This window comes from Podarcis vaucheri, assembly GCF_965113315.1.
Source record: "Podarcis vaucheri genome assembly, chromosome: 7".
Classification (NCBI taxonomy): Eukaryota; Metazoa; Chordata; class Lepidosauria; order Squamata; family Lacertidae; genus Podarcis; species Podarcis vaucheri.
The window spans coordinates 28486140-28503992 of record NC_138765.1 but is presented as its reverse complement, the minus strand read 5'-3'; the positions used below and the strand labels follow the sequence as shown (position 1 = coordinate 28503992).

Genomic DNA, 17853 nt, shown 5'->3' with positions numbered 1-17853 from the left:
ACGGCAGGGGAACTGCAGGGCGGCACGGGGGGGGACACACCTTCATCAAACATGGAAGGGAAATCCACCTACATCTGCCAGGATTGCAACCAAACACTTTATGCTAATCATCAATGAGCTTGGGAAAGGAACATCTTACGTATGATGGGTTTGGATTGGCATGGGCAAACTCAGAATTTATTGCCAGCAAAATAGCTTTTAAAGTATTTGCTACTCACTTTCATGAACCAGCCACACTCACCGACCAGATTTCTACCACGAATAACTTGCATGCCGCAGTGCTAACCACAGAGGACACCCTGAGAATGCTGCGTTGTGTGAAAAAGGGGACTTGTGAGACCAGAGTTTTGGAACCCGTGTGGCAGAGCTAGCTACTTTCCTCAAGCATGTGAGAATGCCAAGGCAAAGGCCTTGGGAGTTGGAGGAGTTCCAAAACATGGACAATAAGAAATGCTACAGAGAGACGCAGGAAGGTGAAGAAATAATCCCTGATTCCCTTTCTAACGTGAAAGCAATGCCACTGGCGGACATGTCTGAGGAGGACCAAACTGAAGCGGCTGAAAGACGGAAGTTTTGGCAAAACAAAGCTTTGTGAACAAAATCCTTTCCTGAACAAAAGTGGTTGCGTGACATGAGAAAATCTAAACAAGCCATTTGAACTCAAGCTTGCACTAAGTCAAAGGCCATTGCCAAAGGAGATGCTGATGCAGACCCTACATCCCCCCTCCCACCGTTAACATGAGAGAGAACACATGATGTGATACTGCTGTGTTGTGGATTTCTCTACCTGCGCTAGCAGCACCCAGCGAAGTGGTTTAGAAAATGGGTGTAACGTCACTGCACTGCCAAACGTATTGCTATACAAAAATGTTAAGTGGGTGGAGTTATTGCAGGGGCTGCGGGTTTTGGTGCTGTTCTCTCTTTGTGGTCCATAATCACACAGAACCAGTGTGGTGTAGTGGTTAAGAGCGGTGGACTCGTAATCTGGTGAACTGGGTTCACGTCTCCACTCCTCCACATGCAGCTGCTGGGTGACCTTGGGCTTGTCACACTTCTTGAAGTCTCTCAGCCCCACTCACCTCACAGAGTGTTTGTTGTGGGGGAGGAAGGGAAAGGAGAATGTTAGCTGCTTTGAGACTCCTTAGGGTAGTGATAAAGTGGGATATCAAATCCAAACTCCTCTTCTTCTCTTGCTTTAATCACTGAAACAAGTCTTGCCTTGGTTTTTTGTTTGTTTGTTAAATATTTGTTGCATTAGTTGAAATGCTTTATGCTTTGTGATTGTCAATATTTTGTCTCCCCTCCTGGTATCAGAAGAAGAGTAATAAAAAAGAAGAGTAATAAAATTGCACCATCGTTGGTGTCTGTCTGTCACAACGGCAGGCACTGTGTTAAGTACTGAAAACCAGAACAAAGTAATATTTCCCTGTAAGGACAAACTTGCATTTTATTTTTTGAGTTGTGTCCTCCTACAATCGTTTGTGGACATGTTGAAAATATCCTAGAGTGTTCTAATTTTGAAATTATTGCCCTTAAATGCAATACATCATTGGGGGGGGGGGGCAAACAGCTATATGCTTAAGACCAGCAGGAGAAAATTTATTTATTCCTCCTTAGAACTCCTGGGGAAAGGAGATCAATGTTGCATAACTTTGGCTGCAACCCTCTCTCTGTTTCCTCCCTGTTAAATTCAGTGAGATTTCTGTTACTTAAGCTCAAACTTGCAAGTACTTTTCAAAAGTTTCCCACTGCCCTTCAAAATGGTTCTATGATTGGGAGGAGGAAGCTGCGGCTCTTAAGATGTTGGACTTCACCTCCCATCATCTCTGGTCATTGGCCATCCAGGCTGGAGCTGATGGGAGTTGGAAAAAGGTTGCTACATCCCTACAGGTTACAAGTTCCCCATCCCTATCTACAAGGGCCACTGCAGGAAATAAAACACTTGGCATATATACACTTCTTAGTAGTTCTTACAATGACCCTGTAAGGTAGGTGGACCATTATCATTGCCATGGCTATTGTTCACATCACCACGTTGCTGACCAAGCTAAGAGAGGACAGTGTCTCTGAGGCCACACAGCTGATTCTTTGGCTGAGCTGGATTTGAAAACAAAAGGAATGACAGCTCAAAGCAAATGCTTTCCATCATGATCAAAGTCAGCTCTTTGCACCAGGCACTGTTTTTGTTCAGAAGACCCAAGGGTGGGACAGAGAATGTACTCTTGAATTTAGCAGCATTATTGTGGAGTTTGCCAACACTATTCCAAAACCCAGTGAAGAGCCCCTACTTGATTTCTGATGAGCACACTGCTGATACCAGCAAGGAGAAGAACAGACCCATCAGTTTCTAGTTAAGAAGGAAGAGACAAATAAGATTCCTCTGTTGTCCAGTGGAATAATGCTGTGGATTTTGCCACAGGCTGATCTCTATGCTCAGAAAAAGAATGTATAGCAGCTCTCCTATAACTGTACTATTGGAGAATGAAGGTGAAGGGTAAGACAATGGCAAGATTTAATGCTGTCACAAGTTCTTTGCACATGGAAAAATTGTATGGCAGAGAGGTGAGAAACAATGGGCAGAGAAGGCAGGGAAGCAAATTTCAGCTTGATGTCAGAGGAAAATACCCAACAGAGCTTTTTCATAGTGGAACAGACTGTGGTGGGCTGTCCTTTACCGAAGGTATTTATTTAAGCAGAGCTGGATGACTATCTGCCAGGGATGCTGTAGTTGCATCCAGCACTGAGTAGGGATTGAACCAGATGACCTTCAAGGTCCTTTCCAACTATATGATTCTAAGCTAGTCTTCCCTCAAGCATGCTTATTCTTAGCATGCTGGAGGTTTGGGGCCTTTGACCAAGCATACCACCATAGCATTCCCCCATGTGTCCTCGGAAGCGGTGCAGTTGCTGAGAGAGGTCCTTTATGAAGACCAAAGTTATTTGGCCATGTCTGACATAAGCACCACACCATCTCATGGACCTGTTACTCAATGAGCAAGACAGATAACTGATCCTGTTGAAACAGGACAAAAATAGACTCCCCAGAATATTTAAGACTCAACAGGATAAGATTCCAGACTCCTGGTCCTCCAGGAGGCTAAACGTTTTGGTGACAGCACATCCCATCAGAATGGTGACATCTTTCCGTTCTCTGCAGAGCTGGCTCCTAGAACTGCGATATGCTCTTCCTTTTGCGTTTCAAATTATCCAAACCACCTGCAGAATGTTAAGGATAAATATAAAAGGAGGCTCTTTGAGGCCGCACCCAGAGTTTTGATCCACAGGTCCCTCTGTCTTAATTGGCTTGGGTTTTCAACGGCAGAGAAGGCATTTCTAAAAGCCCACTTCCAAAAACTATGGGTGCCATCAGTTCAGGGTGCCTGATAGACACAGCAAAGGAACATTGGAAAGCCCCCCCCCCCAAGCTATCAACAGCATTATACATCCAGTGCCGAAACCTGCGTGATGTGGCGATCGGAGTCTATTTCATAGCGATACTGATACTCCTCTATCAGACTTTGGCAAGTATCCCTCATGCTGTTCATCCATGTCTTGATACCCTTACGGTTCAAGTAAAGCACAAAGAGGAAGATGACACCAATGACTCCTAGGACTGCACCTAAAGCCGCGTAGGATGTCTGAAGAACATTTTCGCCATGCTGGCTGGTGTGGCACTCCAGATCTGCCCCAGCCAATTCCACCAGGGAGGCATTTTTCAGTTCCTGTGGGAAGGCACAAGCTAACTTCTCCACATCCACCACCAGCCGGCTCTGGTTCAGCCAGTTCACCAGGTCTTCTATGTCGCAGTTGCATACAAAGGGGTTGTCCTTCAGGAAGAGGCGGAGGTGCGATTGCCTCCTGAGGGCAGACAACGCTTCTCTCCTCAGGGTCTTGAAGGAATTCGAGGTCAAATCAAGGTACTTAAGATCAAGGCCAACAAAGGTGGAGTTCTTGATGTCCACCAAGGAATTATTCCTCAAGTCTAAATGCTCGAGCTTGGAGAGTGTGGAGAACATGCCACCTGGCAAGTAGACAATTTCATTGCTGGGGAGTTCCAGCCTGGAGAGGTTCTGGAAGCCCCCCTGGGCCAGGGCATTTGCCACAGGGCGGATGGCGGAGGAGTTGCATAGCGAGTGGCTGAGGTTCAGCTCCCGGATGGAGTTGTTCCTAGCGTTGAAAGCATTGGGGTGGATGGCAGCCAAAAGATTATGACTCAGGTCCAAGTAGCGCAGGCTTTGGAGAGTAGAGAAGGCCTGTGACTCTATGGTGTTAATCCTGGGGGGAGAGAGAGAGAGAGGAAAGACCAAACCTATATCATTCTGTAATAACGTCTCAATGATAACACTCTGAGGATCGGTGTAAAACGAGCTTCTAAGCTCCTTGGGGGGGGGGCAAGCAAGGTAGCCCTGTATAGGGAAGTTTTTAATGTATTCCTGTAGTCAATGTGCTTAATTTAGTGGAAGCTGTCTAGAGTGGCTGGGGCAACCCAGTCAGATGGGTGGCATATAACTAATGAATTATTATTATTATTATTATTAATTATTATTATTTGGTGCACCAGTTCTGGGATGTTCTCGCAAGATCTCACAGAACCATCTGACTTCTGATGAGATCTTGGGTGGGTATTCCTAGCTTTCCAGAGCTGGGGAGCTGGATGTGATTCAACTGCCAAAAATAATTTAAAACAATTCACTTTGGAAAAGTTTTGGTTGAGATATTTCGCTGTGCCTCATTTCAAAGCGAAGTGAGAATTGCGGGCTGCATCACCTTATACAGCAAAGTGAAGACGGTATCATATATTAGTGATCTGTCACATTAAAAACTCATTGCATGTAGAAAAGTGGATCAACAGGAACGTAGATTGAGCAGATGGGCCTTCCCTTTATTTCTTGGCCCAAGTCCTTGTTTTAATGGGATTGTTTTAGAGCATATTTTAATGATAGATGTTTTAACAGGATCACTTTACTGTGTGCTTTAATTGTTTTACTTCGATGATGGATGTTTCTACTTCATTGCTTGTGTTTGGTTTTTATACTTCTATGCCAGTTATAACCCTATTTTGGCATTAAGTGGCAAATAAATAACCTTGCTGTTTATTCAATAATGAAGTTTGATTGCTCTTTTTAGAGGTGGAATTAAATAAAAAAAATATTATTATTTAATTTCAGAAGGATATATCTGGTTGTGGGGACCAATGTGCCTAAAAGAGCACCTTCCCCAATGTCAGTCATCGCAGATCCTACAATCAGGAGGTGAGGCCTTATTGGTGGTGGCGCTGCCACTGAGCTGCCTGACACATGACAGGGCCTTTCCCCCAATACAGAATGCCCTCCCTGGTGCAGTGCATCTGTCTCCTACGTTAATTGCCTTTCAGCAGGTTAAAAACTGGAAGGTCCAGTTTCTGGCAACCTTGAAATCACTGGCTGAGAGAATGCTTTTAAACTGTTTTTAGAGTGCTTTTGAAAATGTTTTTATTAGTAATGTGTTTGCTGCCTGGGCTTCTTTGGGAGGAATGGGATATAAATTGAAAAATAATAATAATGTTCCTGAGAGCTGTTGGTTCCCAGTTCCACAGGAGAGTCCTATGGAAGAGCCCGTTATCCTTTTTAAAAGGCTCATTTCCATGGCCCCTTTGCACTCAGACCTAAGCTTTGGCAGGCACTGCAGCTATCCCAGCCAGCCTCCTGGATGGTTGCAGAGGCCTCGTGCCTCTGATACAAAGACCTCAGAAGTCAGTGAGTTTGGTTGCCCCTTATACCCCCTGCCACCAATGAAAAGGAGGCAGGGCACCAGAGCATCAGTCTAGAGCTTTAATTGCAGTCTCCGACAAGCCTGTTGCCATGGTAATGCCTGTTATCTCCACAGCAAAGGTGGCAGGACATGTAAGCACAGACCAGGGAACACTGACTCCGGGTGAATGCTACAGAAGACTGCAACAGATACTCTATTTTTCCTGTCCTGAATCTCCTGACATTCAGCTTCACTGGATGACCCCGGGTTCTAGTATTAAGAAAGAAGAAGAGAAACTTCTCACGATACTTGTCTATTCAAAATCAGCAGTGCAATCTTATATAAGTCTACTCAGAAGTAAGCCCCAGTGACTTCAATGGGGCACACCCCTGGTCAGGGGATATATGGGCATAACATTTGAATAAGAACAGAAGCAATAGTTGTAAATCAAAAGCTATACTTTATTTTTAGGTGGGGTGTGTGTGTACACAAGGTGCTATGGTGGAAGAAGCTGTTGTGACAGAAGGGAGAATACCTTTTCTGAGACGACATCTACATATTTATATATTTGTATTAAAAGCTCTCAGTGGTCCCACCTGCATTATAAACATTTACAGCTCACAGAGCTAAATTTCCCAGAGTTCCTTGGGAAGAGGGATTGATTTCATAAGCCACTCTGGGAATTGCAGCTCCCGTGAGGGGAGATGGGGCATTGTAACAACTCTCCACTTAGCCTTTCTCAACCTGTGGGTCCCCAGATGTCGTTGAACTACAACTCCCATCACCCCTAGCTAGCAAGGCCAGAGCTCAGGGATGATGGGAGTTGTAGTCCCAACAACATCTGGGGACCCACAGGTTGAGAACCGCTGCTCCACATCCTCAACAAACTACTTCCCCCAGGATTCTCTGAGGGAAGCCATGACTGCTTCAAATTACCATAAACATGGTGGAAGAGCTCAGGCTTGAGCACTAAATGCCACCCACACTAGGCAACTCTCTGTGTGGCCTTCCAAACTATCCCTAGGCCACGCTCCTCCCTAGGCCTATTTCATTTCCTTTGTTGAGTTCCTTAATTTCAAACACAGTATGAACGCCATTGCCTTCTAAAAAAAGTGGGTAGGGGAAGTTCAGCAGTTGAGCATCTGCTTTGCATGCAGAAGTTCCTAGTTCTCTATGCCCGGTATCTCCTGATAGAGCTGGGAGAGAACCCTATCTGAAACCCTGGAGAGCTGCCAGTCAGTGCAGACAAGATGGGCCTATGTTCTGATTTGGTATATGGTAGCTTCTTACGTTCCTGTGTGTGTGTGTGTGTGTGTGTGTGTGTCCTCCTCTGGTTCCACTTTCTTTTGAGCACTGCTCCCCAGCTTCTAGCGAGCTTTACCTATTGCTGGCCAGAGAGAGCGTGACCAAATTTGGCAGCCCCTTGAAATCCTGGCTGCCGATGTGGGCGATCTGGTTGCCGGTTATGAAGAGGTTGCGGGTATATCCAGGAATGCCAGCTGGGATGGAAGTCAGCTCTTTCTGGACACACTTCACGGTGCGGGCCGGTTCTGAGCACTCGCAAGGGACTGGGCACAGCTGGCCGGAGAGAGGGGCAACAAGGAGGAAGAGGAGCTCCCAAGCGCCCAGGATGGCACTGGGAGAATCCCGAGGGGTCATTTCCAACACAACTCCAATTGCGAATGATCCTGGCTGGTGATGAAGGAAAGAGGTAATTATTAGAACACTGCACAGTTTGCTTAGAGAGAATAAAATCTGCCTAGTTAGTTCCTCCACAAGATCAAAATGGGAAGAAACAGATGAGCGTGCCAGTGTGGTATAGTGTAGTGTAGTGGTCAGAGAGCAGGCAAACCAGAATTCAGGTCCTCACTCTTGCAAAGCTCACCTTCCCATTTAAAGGGCTGTATGTAGTTCAGTGGTAGAGTGTTGTGTTTTCTATGCAGAAGGTCCCAGGTTCAACCCCTGGGATCTTCAGGTAGGGCTGGGAGCATTCTCTCTGAAACCCCGAAGAGCAGCTGCCAGCCAGCAGAGACAATACTGAGCTCCATAGGCCAATAGCCTGAGCTGGCATTAAGGCAACCTCCTATGTTCCTACCTCACAGGGTAGCCATAAAGAGAGAGAAAAGGAAGGTCAATGTATGCCACCATGAGCTCTTTGGAGTGAGGACTATATACAGTAGATTTGGAATGCAAGGATTACAAATCAATTACCATCCCAAGGACAGTGTTCACAATCTCTTAACATGGATTACTATATAGTTATACAAGCATTATGCAGCACTTCATGTAAGCTTGCTCTAGGTTCTTTTTTAGGATTTGGGTTGTTAAAACACTAAAGTTGCCAAAACAGTTCAAACCAGTCACTCAGCATGTCAGTTCTGAACCACAGGTTCTCCAGTAATGGCTACATAAATGCCAAACTATGCCAAACTTCTGGGTGTACAAACTGGACACATTAACCCTGGACACATTAACAGTACCGGCTTCAGCGAATGAAGCCCACCTGAGCCATTCCATCCTCAAAACTCTCTTTAAGTGTCACCATTTCATTTCTATCGGAGCAGCTGGTTAAGGCAGAAATCCAAACATTGACTCTGTTTTGTTAATTACAGTCTTCCTTCCTTCCACAAAGATCAAGGTGGCAGAGATGATGTTCCCAACTGACGTTCCAACCCAACCAAGAACTACTTAGCACTAGAAAGGTTGCCATATTAAACTATCTCCTGGGGCTCAGCACTGCGTGTTCAAGAGTCTTCATGTATCCTTACAATAACCCTGTACGGTAAGTCAGCATTATTATTTCCATATATGCAAATAGTTTTAACTGAGTTTAATACTGTATTCTTCAGTTGCTGCAACTCACTCTGCAACCTCGTGGTGAAAGGCAGGTAAGAAATTAATAATAATACTGACAAATGTGGGAATTGAGGCTAAGAGATCTAATAGGGACCACTGATCAGTAGAACAGGATATGCTTTACATGCAGAAGGTTTAGGTTAAAAGGATCACAGGTGGCAGGAAAGACCCCTGCCCAGGGCCCTGGAGAAATGCTGCCAGATAGAGCAAGCAGTTCTGGGCCAGTTGGCCAAACAGTCTGGCCTGGCATAAGGCATATTCCTATGCCTTTTTCTTAGGCCATTTATGAGCGTTGGTGAGGTGGGGAGGGTAGAAACATGAGAAGCTGCCTCATAGAGAGTCAGACCTTTGATCCATTTAGCTCAGTACGGTCTACACTGACATGCAGCAGCTCTCCAGGGTTTCAGCAAGTCTCTCCTAGTCCTGTCTGAAGATGCCAGGGATTGAACCTGCAACCTTCTGCACTGAGCTATGTCTGACCCACCCCCTCGCTGACACTCTGTTCTGCTCCTTTGAAGAGTCACACGATGGAGGAAGGTCTTCTTCCTGATCTTCTGCCAAGCCTAGGGAACATGGAGCAGGCCATTATCCATGGCACACGGCTTCTGTTTGGACTAGAGCAGCAAGGCCAAGAGCCGTCTGGGAGGCCCAGGCCCTCCACACCCACACTGCCCAGGCTTGCAACCCAGGGAGGTCACTTGCTAATGCAGTGATTTGATTTCACCTCCTGAAGGCACTCTATTGCCTCTCGAGACAGGCGGATGCCAACAACCATTAGAGGACATAGGGGAACATACATAGGAACAGAGAAAGCTGTCTTATACTGACTAGGTCAGATCACTGTCCATCTAGCTCAGTACTGCCCACACTGACAGGCAGCAGCTCTCCGGGGTTTCAGATGGGGAGATTCTACAAGCCCTACCTAGAGATGCCAGGGATTGGACCTGGACATTCTGCATGTAAACCACTTACTGTGTTTACTGTAGAGGTGCAGTTTGAACTGGAGGCTTTCTGATTCACAGTGCTATGTTATCCCTGCTGGGGGCACCATCCTGAGACTCTTGGTCTGCCCAGAAGCAAACTCAATAGGTTAAAAAAGCGGGGTTACGTTTTTATCATTCTGCAATAATCACCCTGACTGTCAATGTGGCAGGCTGGTGGAAGAAGCTTATGAGGACCACATGAAACATTTTTGAAGGCTCAAAACTCCAGGTCACGGCTACGCATCAAAGCACTGCTCATGGATTCCTAGTTTCTAAGGCCTTCCTTTGTGCACATGCATGCCCATCACCCAAATACCACATCCCCACCTTCTTTAGCCAATATCCAACCTGGTCTAAACATATCACAGAGCAAAAGGGGAACAAGATGCTCAGGTTCTAAGGTGGCAGAATGGCATGTACCACTTTGGACAAGAGGTGGGGGCAACCACTCTGGAATGCTCTGCAGGGCGGGCTTTGAAAACAAACAAGCAGACCAATAAAATTTCCCTGCAAGTAAAAAATTAGCTCAACAGGGAAAAGGGGGGAGTTAAAAATCTTTCTTCCTGCTGTGTTAACTTTTAATGAACCATTTTAATGGTTCAGTCCCTACTCTGATGAAGCTAAGCAAGTCGGGGGTCTGGTCAGTGCCTGGATGAGAGACCAATTGGAAAGCAGAGGCTCTGCATGGAAGAAAGGTAGCAACCAAGTGTAAGTAAATAAATATATAAATTAGATGATGGATGGATGGATAGATAGATGATAGAAAAATAGATGATAGAAAAAGGAATCATTCCACAGTTCATGCTACACCCTCAGGACTCTAACATGCCAGTTCTACTGCAAGACTAGATCTTGACCCACACATCATAACATAATGACCTTTTGTTTTTATTCATTCATTCAATTAGATGTATATACCATTTAATCATCAAAACTTCCAAGCGGTTGACACAGAACAATAAGAGCATATATTAAAAATACTAAAATCAAATGCTAAAAACAATCCCTCCCAACCCTCTCTCACACAGACACACCTCTGCCCTGTTGCATTTGCCCCCCACCCCCCAGAATCCTGGCCAAACGGCAATGGAGGTGGGTGGGATGCCTACTATACGCAGACACTGCCACCCCAGGGTCCTCCCATCAACAAATGCTAAAAATTAACCACCATCTCCTCCAAAGTAGACACACCTTCTCTCCCTCCAACCTGGCTCTGATGCTTTTCTTCTTCTTGCAAAGAAAAGAAAGATGATGCAAACTTGTTGGGGAGCAGGATCCGTGCTGTTTCCCTCTACCTTCCCAAAGCCAAAGATCTCTCTGCTTCCCAGGCTGGGATCTCCAGGCTACACAATGGGATGAAATAAATTCAAAGGCAAAATCGGAGGCGGGGCTTGCTGGGGGAGGGGGACCGCCCTCCCTTTCCTAGCTCCCATCCTCTGCCTTAAAGGTATAGGAGCCCCCAAAAGGCGGCAAGCTCACCCACCTCTTCCAGTGCCTCCTTCGCCCCAGGGTCAGTGGGGAATATCAGCTCAGTCAGAAGGAGGGGATGAGCTTCCCCAAGAAGGCAAAAGCAGGGCGGGATCTTGCGGGTGTTTGGGATAAAACTAGGAGAACCATGTACACCACCTTGAGCTCCTTGAAGGAAAGGAGGGAAATAAATGTAAAAATGTAAATATTTTAAAAAGCAACCCTTCTAGACTGGGGATTGGGTTGGAGGAGTTCTGCAACATATTATTGGCACAATCATAGTGCATTTGTGGTGGGTTTATACTGGGGCATCCACACAGCATTCTGCTTTATTAGTTGTCCTGCAATGCTGTGTCTGTTGCCGCATTATTGCCCTCTGGAAAGGCACCCTTGGGCTGTAGCTCAGCAAAAGTGGAGCCACACACAGCCCTCTCAAATGGAACGGTTGTGGTATACAAACTTAGCTGATTCCAGCAGGCAGCTTTAAGGAGTTGCACCAGTTGGAAATAAAGCAGAACGTGTGCCCTGAAACCTTTGCGGGTGCTGGGAATTGTAGCTTTGTAGGCAACAGAACTACAGTTCCCAGGATTATTTGGGTGGGTGTCTTGAATGAATGACCTGGATTCATCCTGGTTTAGGATGGGCCCACGACAAATCCCACATCACTCTGCCATCTCAGTTGCAGCTGCCACTCTCCTTAGTGATGGATAGGTTTATGAGAACCCTCAAAGAGCTATGTCCATCCAAGCTGTCACTGGATGGCTCCCTTTGATCTCTCCTTATGAACAGAGGCGCCGGCCACGCACAGTAGGGCTCGAGGCAGTATTGCTCATCTTGGCTTTGTGACCTGCTGCCCCTGCAGAAGCCAGCCGGGATGGGGTGGGAGGCAGCAAGATGGATAGCACTTTCCCAATTGCAAAGCATTTATTTGGTTTTTAAACAGCAATATGGGGGGGGGGGAGCACTTCCTAATCAGATTATTCAGTCACCGCACAAAGGGGCATCTCTGCTGGAATCAAGGCAGCTGGTGGCCAGGATTCTTCTGGGGAGGTGGGGGAAGAAGCAAGCAGCTTGGGGAGTTTAGGGGCAAATATCTTCCTGCCCAGTGTACAACATGAGCCTCAGGGTTTGTGACAGCACAAGGCAGATTTTGCTGGATAAACAACAGCAGAAGGAGAGAGAAGGGCTAATGAAGCAGGCAAGGCAAGCTGTAGAACTTGGCAGAGATGCAAAGATTCATCCTTGGCGAAGTTCTCTTTCCAGAGAGTCGGTGTCAGTATACCATGTCCCAAAAGACATTCTTACCAACTACACAACAGGTTTTCTACCACTAAGGGCTGGTCTCTCTCCCATCTACCCATTGTGTGTGCATTGAATGGCCGTTGCAATGTAAACATAAAATACATACATATAAAACACAGAACATGGGGGGTCATCAATCCAACAAGACAGGAGTAAAGCTTGTGAATACATATAAACAGAATTTAAAACATTCATCTGATTGAAAACTTCCCCACAGTGAAATGATGCTGGCTGGTGAGCTTTAGGATTTGGGACAAGTCACCCAAGTTGGGTGTTGTTTATTTGTTTTGTTTCATTTGCACATTGCTGCACATCTAGAGGATACCAGAGCAGACACCTTGCTCTACCAACCAGTAGGGCCAGACTTAAGTCCAGCCTTCTGCTCAGTGCAAGAATCTTGTTGCTGCAGAGGGGCAGGGCACTAAACAATGTGGTTTCCTCCAGATGTTGGGACCACAACTCCCATCAACCCCAACTGGTTGATGGGATTGTAGCCTGGAAGCATTTGCAGGACATTGCCAGGAGTCGGCCGTTAGAAAGAGTGTCTGGGTGGGAATCGCTTAAATGTCCGGGGAAATCCAGATGTATGGCAACCCATGTCGGAACTGTGGATTTTGGCAAATTTCCTTTAAAACAACTCAACACCCGCCCCCGCAAAAGCACAACAACTTTGCCAAGAAAAGCGCAACAGCTTTTGTGTCCGGAATTTCACTGTTTGAAATATGGGAACCCTCCTATGTCATAGAATCATAGAGTTGGAAGAGACCACAAGGGCCATCGAGTCCAACCCCCTGCCAAGCAGGAAACACCATCAGAGCACTCCTGACATATGGTTGTCAAGCCTCTGCTTAAAGACCTCCAAAAAAGGAGACTCCACCACACTCCTTGGCAGCAAATTCCACTGTCGAACAGCTCTTACTGTCAGGAAGTTCTTCCTAATGTTTAAGTGGAATCTTCTTTCTTGTAGTTTGGATCCATTGCTCCGTGTCCGCTTCTCCAGAGCAGCAGAAAACAACCTTTCTCCCTCCTCTATGTGACATCCTTTTATATATTTGAACATGGCTATCATATCACCCCTTAACCTCCTCTTCTCCAGGCTAAACATGCCCAGCTCCCTTAGCCGTTCCTCGTAAGGCATCGTTTCCAGGCCTTTGACCATTTTGGTTGCCCTCCTCTGGACACGTTCCAGTTTGTCAGTGTCCTTCTTGAACTGTGGTGCCCAGAACTGGACACAGTACTCCAGGTGAGGTCTGACCAGAGCAGAATACAGTGGCACTATTACTTCCCTTGATCTAGATGCTATACTCCTATTGATGCAGCCCAGAATTGCATTGGCTTTTTTAGCTGCCGCGTCACACTGTTGGCTCATGTCAAGTTTGTGGTCAACCAAGACTCCTAAATCCTTTTCATGTACTGCTCTCAAGCCAGGTGTCGCCCATCTTGTATTTGTGCCTCTCATTTATTTTTTTGCCCAAGTGCAATACTTTACATTTCTCCCTGTTAAAATTCACCTTGTTTGTTTTGGCCCAGTTCTCTAATCTGTCAAGGTCGTTTTGAAGTGTGATCCTGTCCTCTGGGGTGTTAGCCACCCCTCCCAGTTTGGTGTCATCTGCAAATTTGATCAGGATGCCCTTGAGTCCATCATCCAAGTCGTTGATAAAGATGTTGAATAAGACCGAGCCCAAGACAGAACCCTGTGGCACCCCACTAGTCACTCTTCTCCAGGATGAGGAGGAACCATTGATGAGCACCCTTTGGGTTCGGTCAGTCAGCCAGTTACAAATCCACTGAGTGGTAGCATAGTCAAGACCGCATTTTACCAGCTTCTTTACAAGAATATCATGGGGCACCTTGTCAAATGCCTTGCTGAAATCAAGGTAGGCTACATCCACTGCGTTCCCTGTGTTGGCTTCCTTGACAGATGGCTGCCCAGTGTTCAACTTCTCCTTAAATTCCTCCCACAAAACAGAGTCTGTTGCCTTCCACTTTCAAACAGCCCTTACCAGATCCACTTCCTTGCCATTGCAAAATTGGCTGACTGATCTCCTGTTAACAACTTGTTCAGGCACCAAGGCCCTCTTCCCCTCATGAAGGGCAGTCCTGCTCATTTATACCTGGCCTAGAGTGACTACGCAAGCCTGGCATTTGACCCAGTGGCCTTGCCCTTGTGGCTTGTGTGAAGAGGGGCTGGCATCACCTCCTTTTTTCCTTAAGCAAAGGCAAGTCCTTGGTCCCTTCCCTCTAGCCAAGCCACACAGCCCCAAGATCAAAAGGTGCAAGTTTGCACCTCCTGGAACAAAAGGGTCATCAAAGAGGGTGTGTGTGTGTGTGTGTGTGTCAAAGGCATGCAAAGAGGAGAAAGCAATAATGGCAAAACCAATTCTGTCACCTCAGTGTGAAACCCCCAGGATCATTATACAAACGAGGAAGGAGGGATGGGAGGCTTTGATGAAATCTGTGCTTTCAACAAGCAGAAAGGCGCTTTTTCGCTGCAAGGAGGAGAAGCTGGCGAAGGCTAGTGTCATCCTTTTCCTTGTGGAAAGAAAACCACATGAAGGAGCCGTTGCTCTTTGACTAAAGCTGCTGTGGGGATGCACTATATTAAAACAAAATGGTAATAAAACAAGCAAACAAACAAGCAGAAAGGCATTTTTCATTACCATCATCATCCAGGGCAAATTTGCCCTGCTTTGGGGGGGGGGTCACACTGAGGCAGGGATGGAGAGCTTGTACGATAATGGAAAGCCAAGGGACCATGGGAGTCCATTGCTGGCCAAATAGGAGGTGCTCTTATGTCGGGCTGAGGAACATGCGGCCCTCCAGATATCGCTGGGCTACAGCTCCCATCTCCCCCTACCATTGGCCATGCAGTCAGGGGCTCAGGGGAGTCTGGAGGGCCACAAATTTCCCACCCCTCTCCTACACCTTTAAGGACAGAGATGTTGGCGTGCGGCAGCTAAAGCAGCAAGGAGTTTCCTGGAACTTTTAATACTTCCATGTAATAATTTTTAATCAATTGGTATTTATAGACTGCCTTTCATGGTGCCAGATTTTCTCAGGTCACTTGAGACTTGAAGACTAAGTACAGTAGTTATTTCCCTGTATTTGCATGTTGTTGGCGCACCAGGAGGAGGTTGGCCATGTCTTCACTCAATGCACATTACCTATTTGGTTTCCCTGCACCTGCAGTATCTTGAATTCCTATTCACAAAGCAAATGTACACACTTCAGCTTAACTGATGTGAACGCAGTTTAGGATTTTAAATCGGGTGGAAACTGTTTTGAAGGGAAATGTGTTGAACAACAGAATTTCTTGAGAAACCACAGATTGTGGCTAATCGTGTGTAAACAGTCGTGTGTGTGTGTGTGTGTGTGTGTAGCCAAAGTGTTATCCTGAGCTGCAGGTATTTGGTTGGGGTGGTGCTGGTGGAGGCATTGTAAACAATGAGGTTGGAAGGAAAGGAAATGCAGAAAACCACAGCCAGTGATGATTACTGTCAGGGTTACTTCCAGATCCTAGCTCACAGAGGATCACGCTAGCCAGCGATCGTTAAATAAAAGTCTTTATTGAGTTACAGTCTCCATTCTCAAGCTGCTGCGTGCAACCCTACGTCTTATGCTTAGATCGGCGAAGCTCCGTCTGAGTCTCCGCCCCTTGCGCACCAACTTAATATCCTAGCCCTGCTCCACCTTTTCCGCCTGACAGTTCTCCTCTGGGTCCCTCTGCCCCCCTGGGTCTCTTCCTTCCGGGATTCTTCTGACGCTGACCCCCCTGACTCTCCTGTCTCCTTGCGCCGGGCTTTAGGACCTGGCTCCCTTTCCGGGCTGCCTACTGCGCCACCTTCCTGTGCATTTGAACTTGGCGCGCGCGCCCAACCTTCCACTTTCCGTCTAACCGTCACTTCGCTCCCCGATGAAGGTGTGGCCACTCCTGACTCGTGCCCTCCCTCCTGTTGCGAGCTGCCAGCGCTTGCTCCCTGGCGCTCTTCCTCTTTCCTACTCTCTGGCGGTGACGTTGGTCCCGATCTCCAACTGCTCCCCTCTGAGTCCCCTCTGGCTCTTTCTTCCTGGGGTGTCCCCCTAGTCTCCCCCCTTGCCCTGGCCACTGGTGCTCCTTTTTGTGAATCTTCTGATTCACTGGAAAGACTCGGAGATCTCGGGTCGTCGTCATCACTCATCCTTTCTTCTGCCTCCTCCCCCTCGCTCTCTGTTTCCTCCCTTGCCCTCGCCTCTGCTCCTGAACCCCTGACAATTACACATTTCACGGCATTCATTCATTAACTGCTGACACAAATATCCCGCCATTTGTTGTTGTTTAGTCGTTGAGTTGTGTCCGACTCTTCGTGATCCCATGAACCAGAGCACTCCAGGCACTCCTGTCTTCCACTGCCTCTTGCAGTTTGGTCAAACTCATGCTGGTAGCTTTGAGAACACTGTCCAACCATCTCGTCCTCTGTCATCCCCTTCTCCTTGTGCCCTCAATCTTTCCCAGCATCAGGGTCTTTTCCAGGGAGTCTTCTCATGAGGTGGCCAAAGTATTGGAGCCTCAGCTTCACGATCTGTCCTTCCAGTGAGCACTCAGGGCTGATTTCCTTAAGAATGGATAGGTTTGATCTTCTTGCAGTCCATGGGACTCTCAAGAGTCTCCTCCAGCACCATAATTCAAAAGCATCAATTCTTCAGCAATCAGCCTTCTTTGTGGTCCAGCTGTCACTGCCATACATCACGACTGGGAAAACCATAGCTTTAACTATACGGACCTTTTTTGGCAAGGTGATGTCTCTGCTTTTTAATATGCTGTCTAGGTTTGTCATTGCTTTTCTCCCAATAAGCAGGTGTCTTTTAATTTTGTGACTGCTGTTACCATCTCCAGTGATCATGGAGCCCAAGAAAGTCAAATCTCTCACTGCCTCCATTTCTTTCCCTTCTATTTGGCAGGAGGTGATGGGACCAGTGGCCATGATCTTGCCATTGGTTAGCCTATTAACGCAGGCTGTGTGATCAATGCCTATGCTGATTCAGTCCACAATAAATTACATTAAGCCTAGCATAACACCACAGAGGTACATTTCCCAGAATGGGTTAAAAACCAATCCCTCTTCCTACAGAACTCTTGGAATGGTAGCTCAGGAGAATAGGTGTCACCTAACAACTTTCAGCAAACTACAGTTCCCAGGATCCTTTTGGGGAGGCTATGATACTGGTATGATGCTGTTTTAAATGTATACTGCAGATGGGTCCTTAAGCTTTTAAGATGTCACCAGGTTCTTTTTTGTTTTAGGAGCAGACACACACCTTCATGAATTCAGCAGGATATTTCCCCAAAACTCAGTCGGGGAGCAGCTTTAATGGGAGTGACAAGAACATCGTAATGTGAGGCCTTGTTGGTGTTGCCACCCAGTTTGCCTGATCTGTGACAAGGCCTTTTTTGTGGTGGTTCACCTAGTGAGGTGCGCCTGTCTCTATTATTAACTTTCAGGAGGAATTTGAAAACATTCTTATTTACCCAGGTGTC

At 46.7% G+C, this 17853-nt stretch overlaps 1 protein-coding gene across 3 annotated transcripts; it reads right to left on the bottom strand.

Annotated features, from left to right (window-relative positions):
- Positions 1–1551: 1551 nt before the first annotated feature.
- On the bottom strand, positions 1552–13077 carry LOC309537206 (trophoblast glycoprotein-like). Of its 3 annotated transcripts, none has more exons than XM_082231870.1 (3): positions 10761–13077; positions 7112–7422; positions 1552–4275 (listed from the first exon to the last, which is right to left on the bottom strand). In XM_082231870.1, exons 2-3 carry the CDS (start codon positions 7387–7389, stop codon positions 3438–3440), a joined length of 1116 nt encoding a protein of 371 aa, XP_082087996.1. In that variant the 5' UTR covers positions 7390–7422; positions 10761–13077; the 3' UTR covers positions 1552–3437. The 3 variants fall into 3 exon arrangements, with proteins under 3 accessions (XP_082087996.1, XP_082087997.1, XP_082087998.1); XM_082231871.1 differs by having other exon boundaries at positions 7112–7418; XM_082231872.1 differs by lacking the exon at positions 10761–13077 and adding an exon at positions 7616–10244.
- Positions 13078–17853: the final 4776 nt, after the last annotated feature.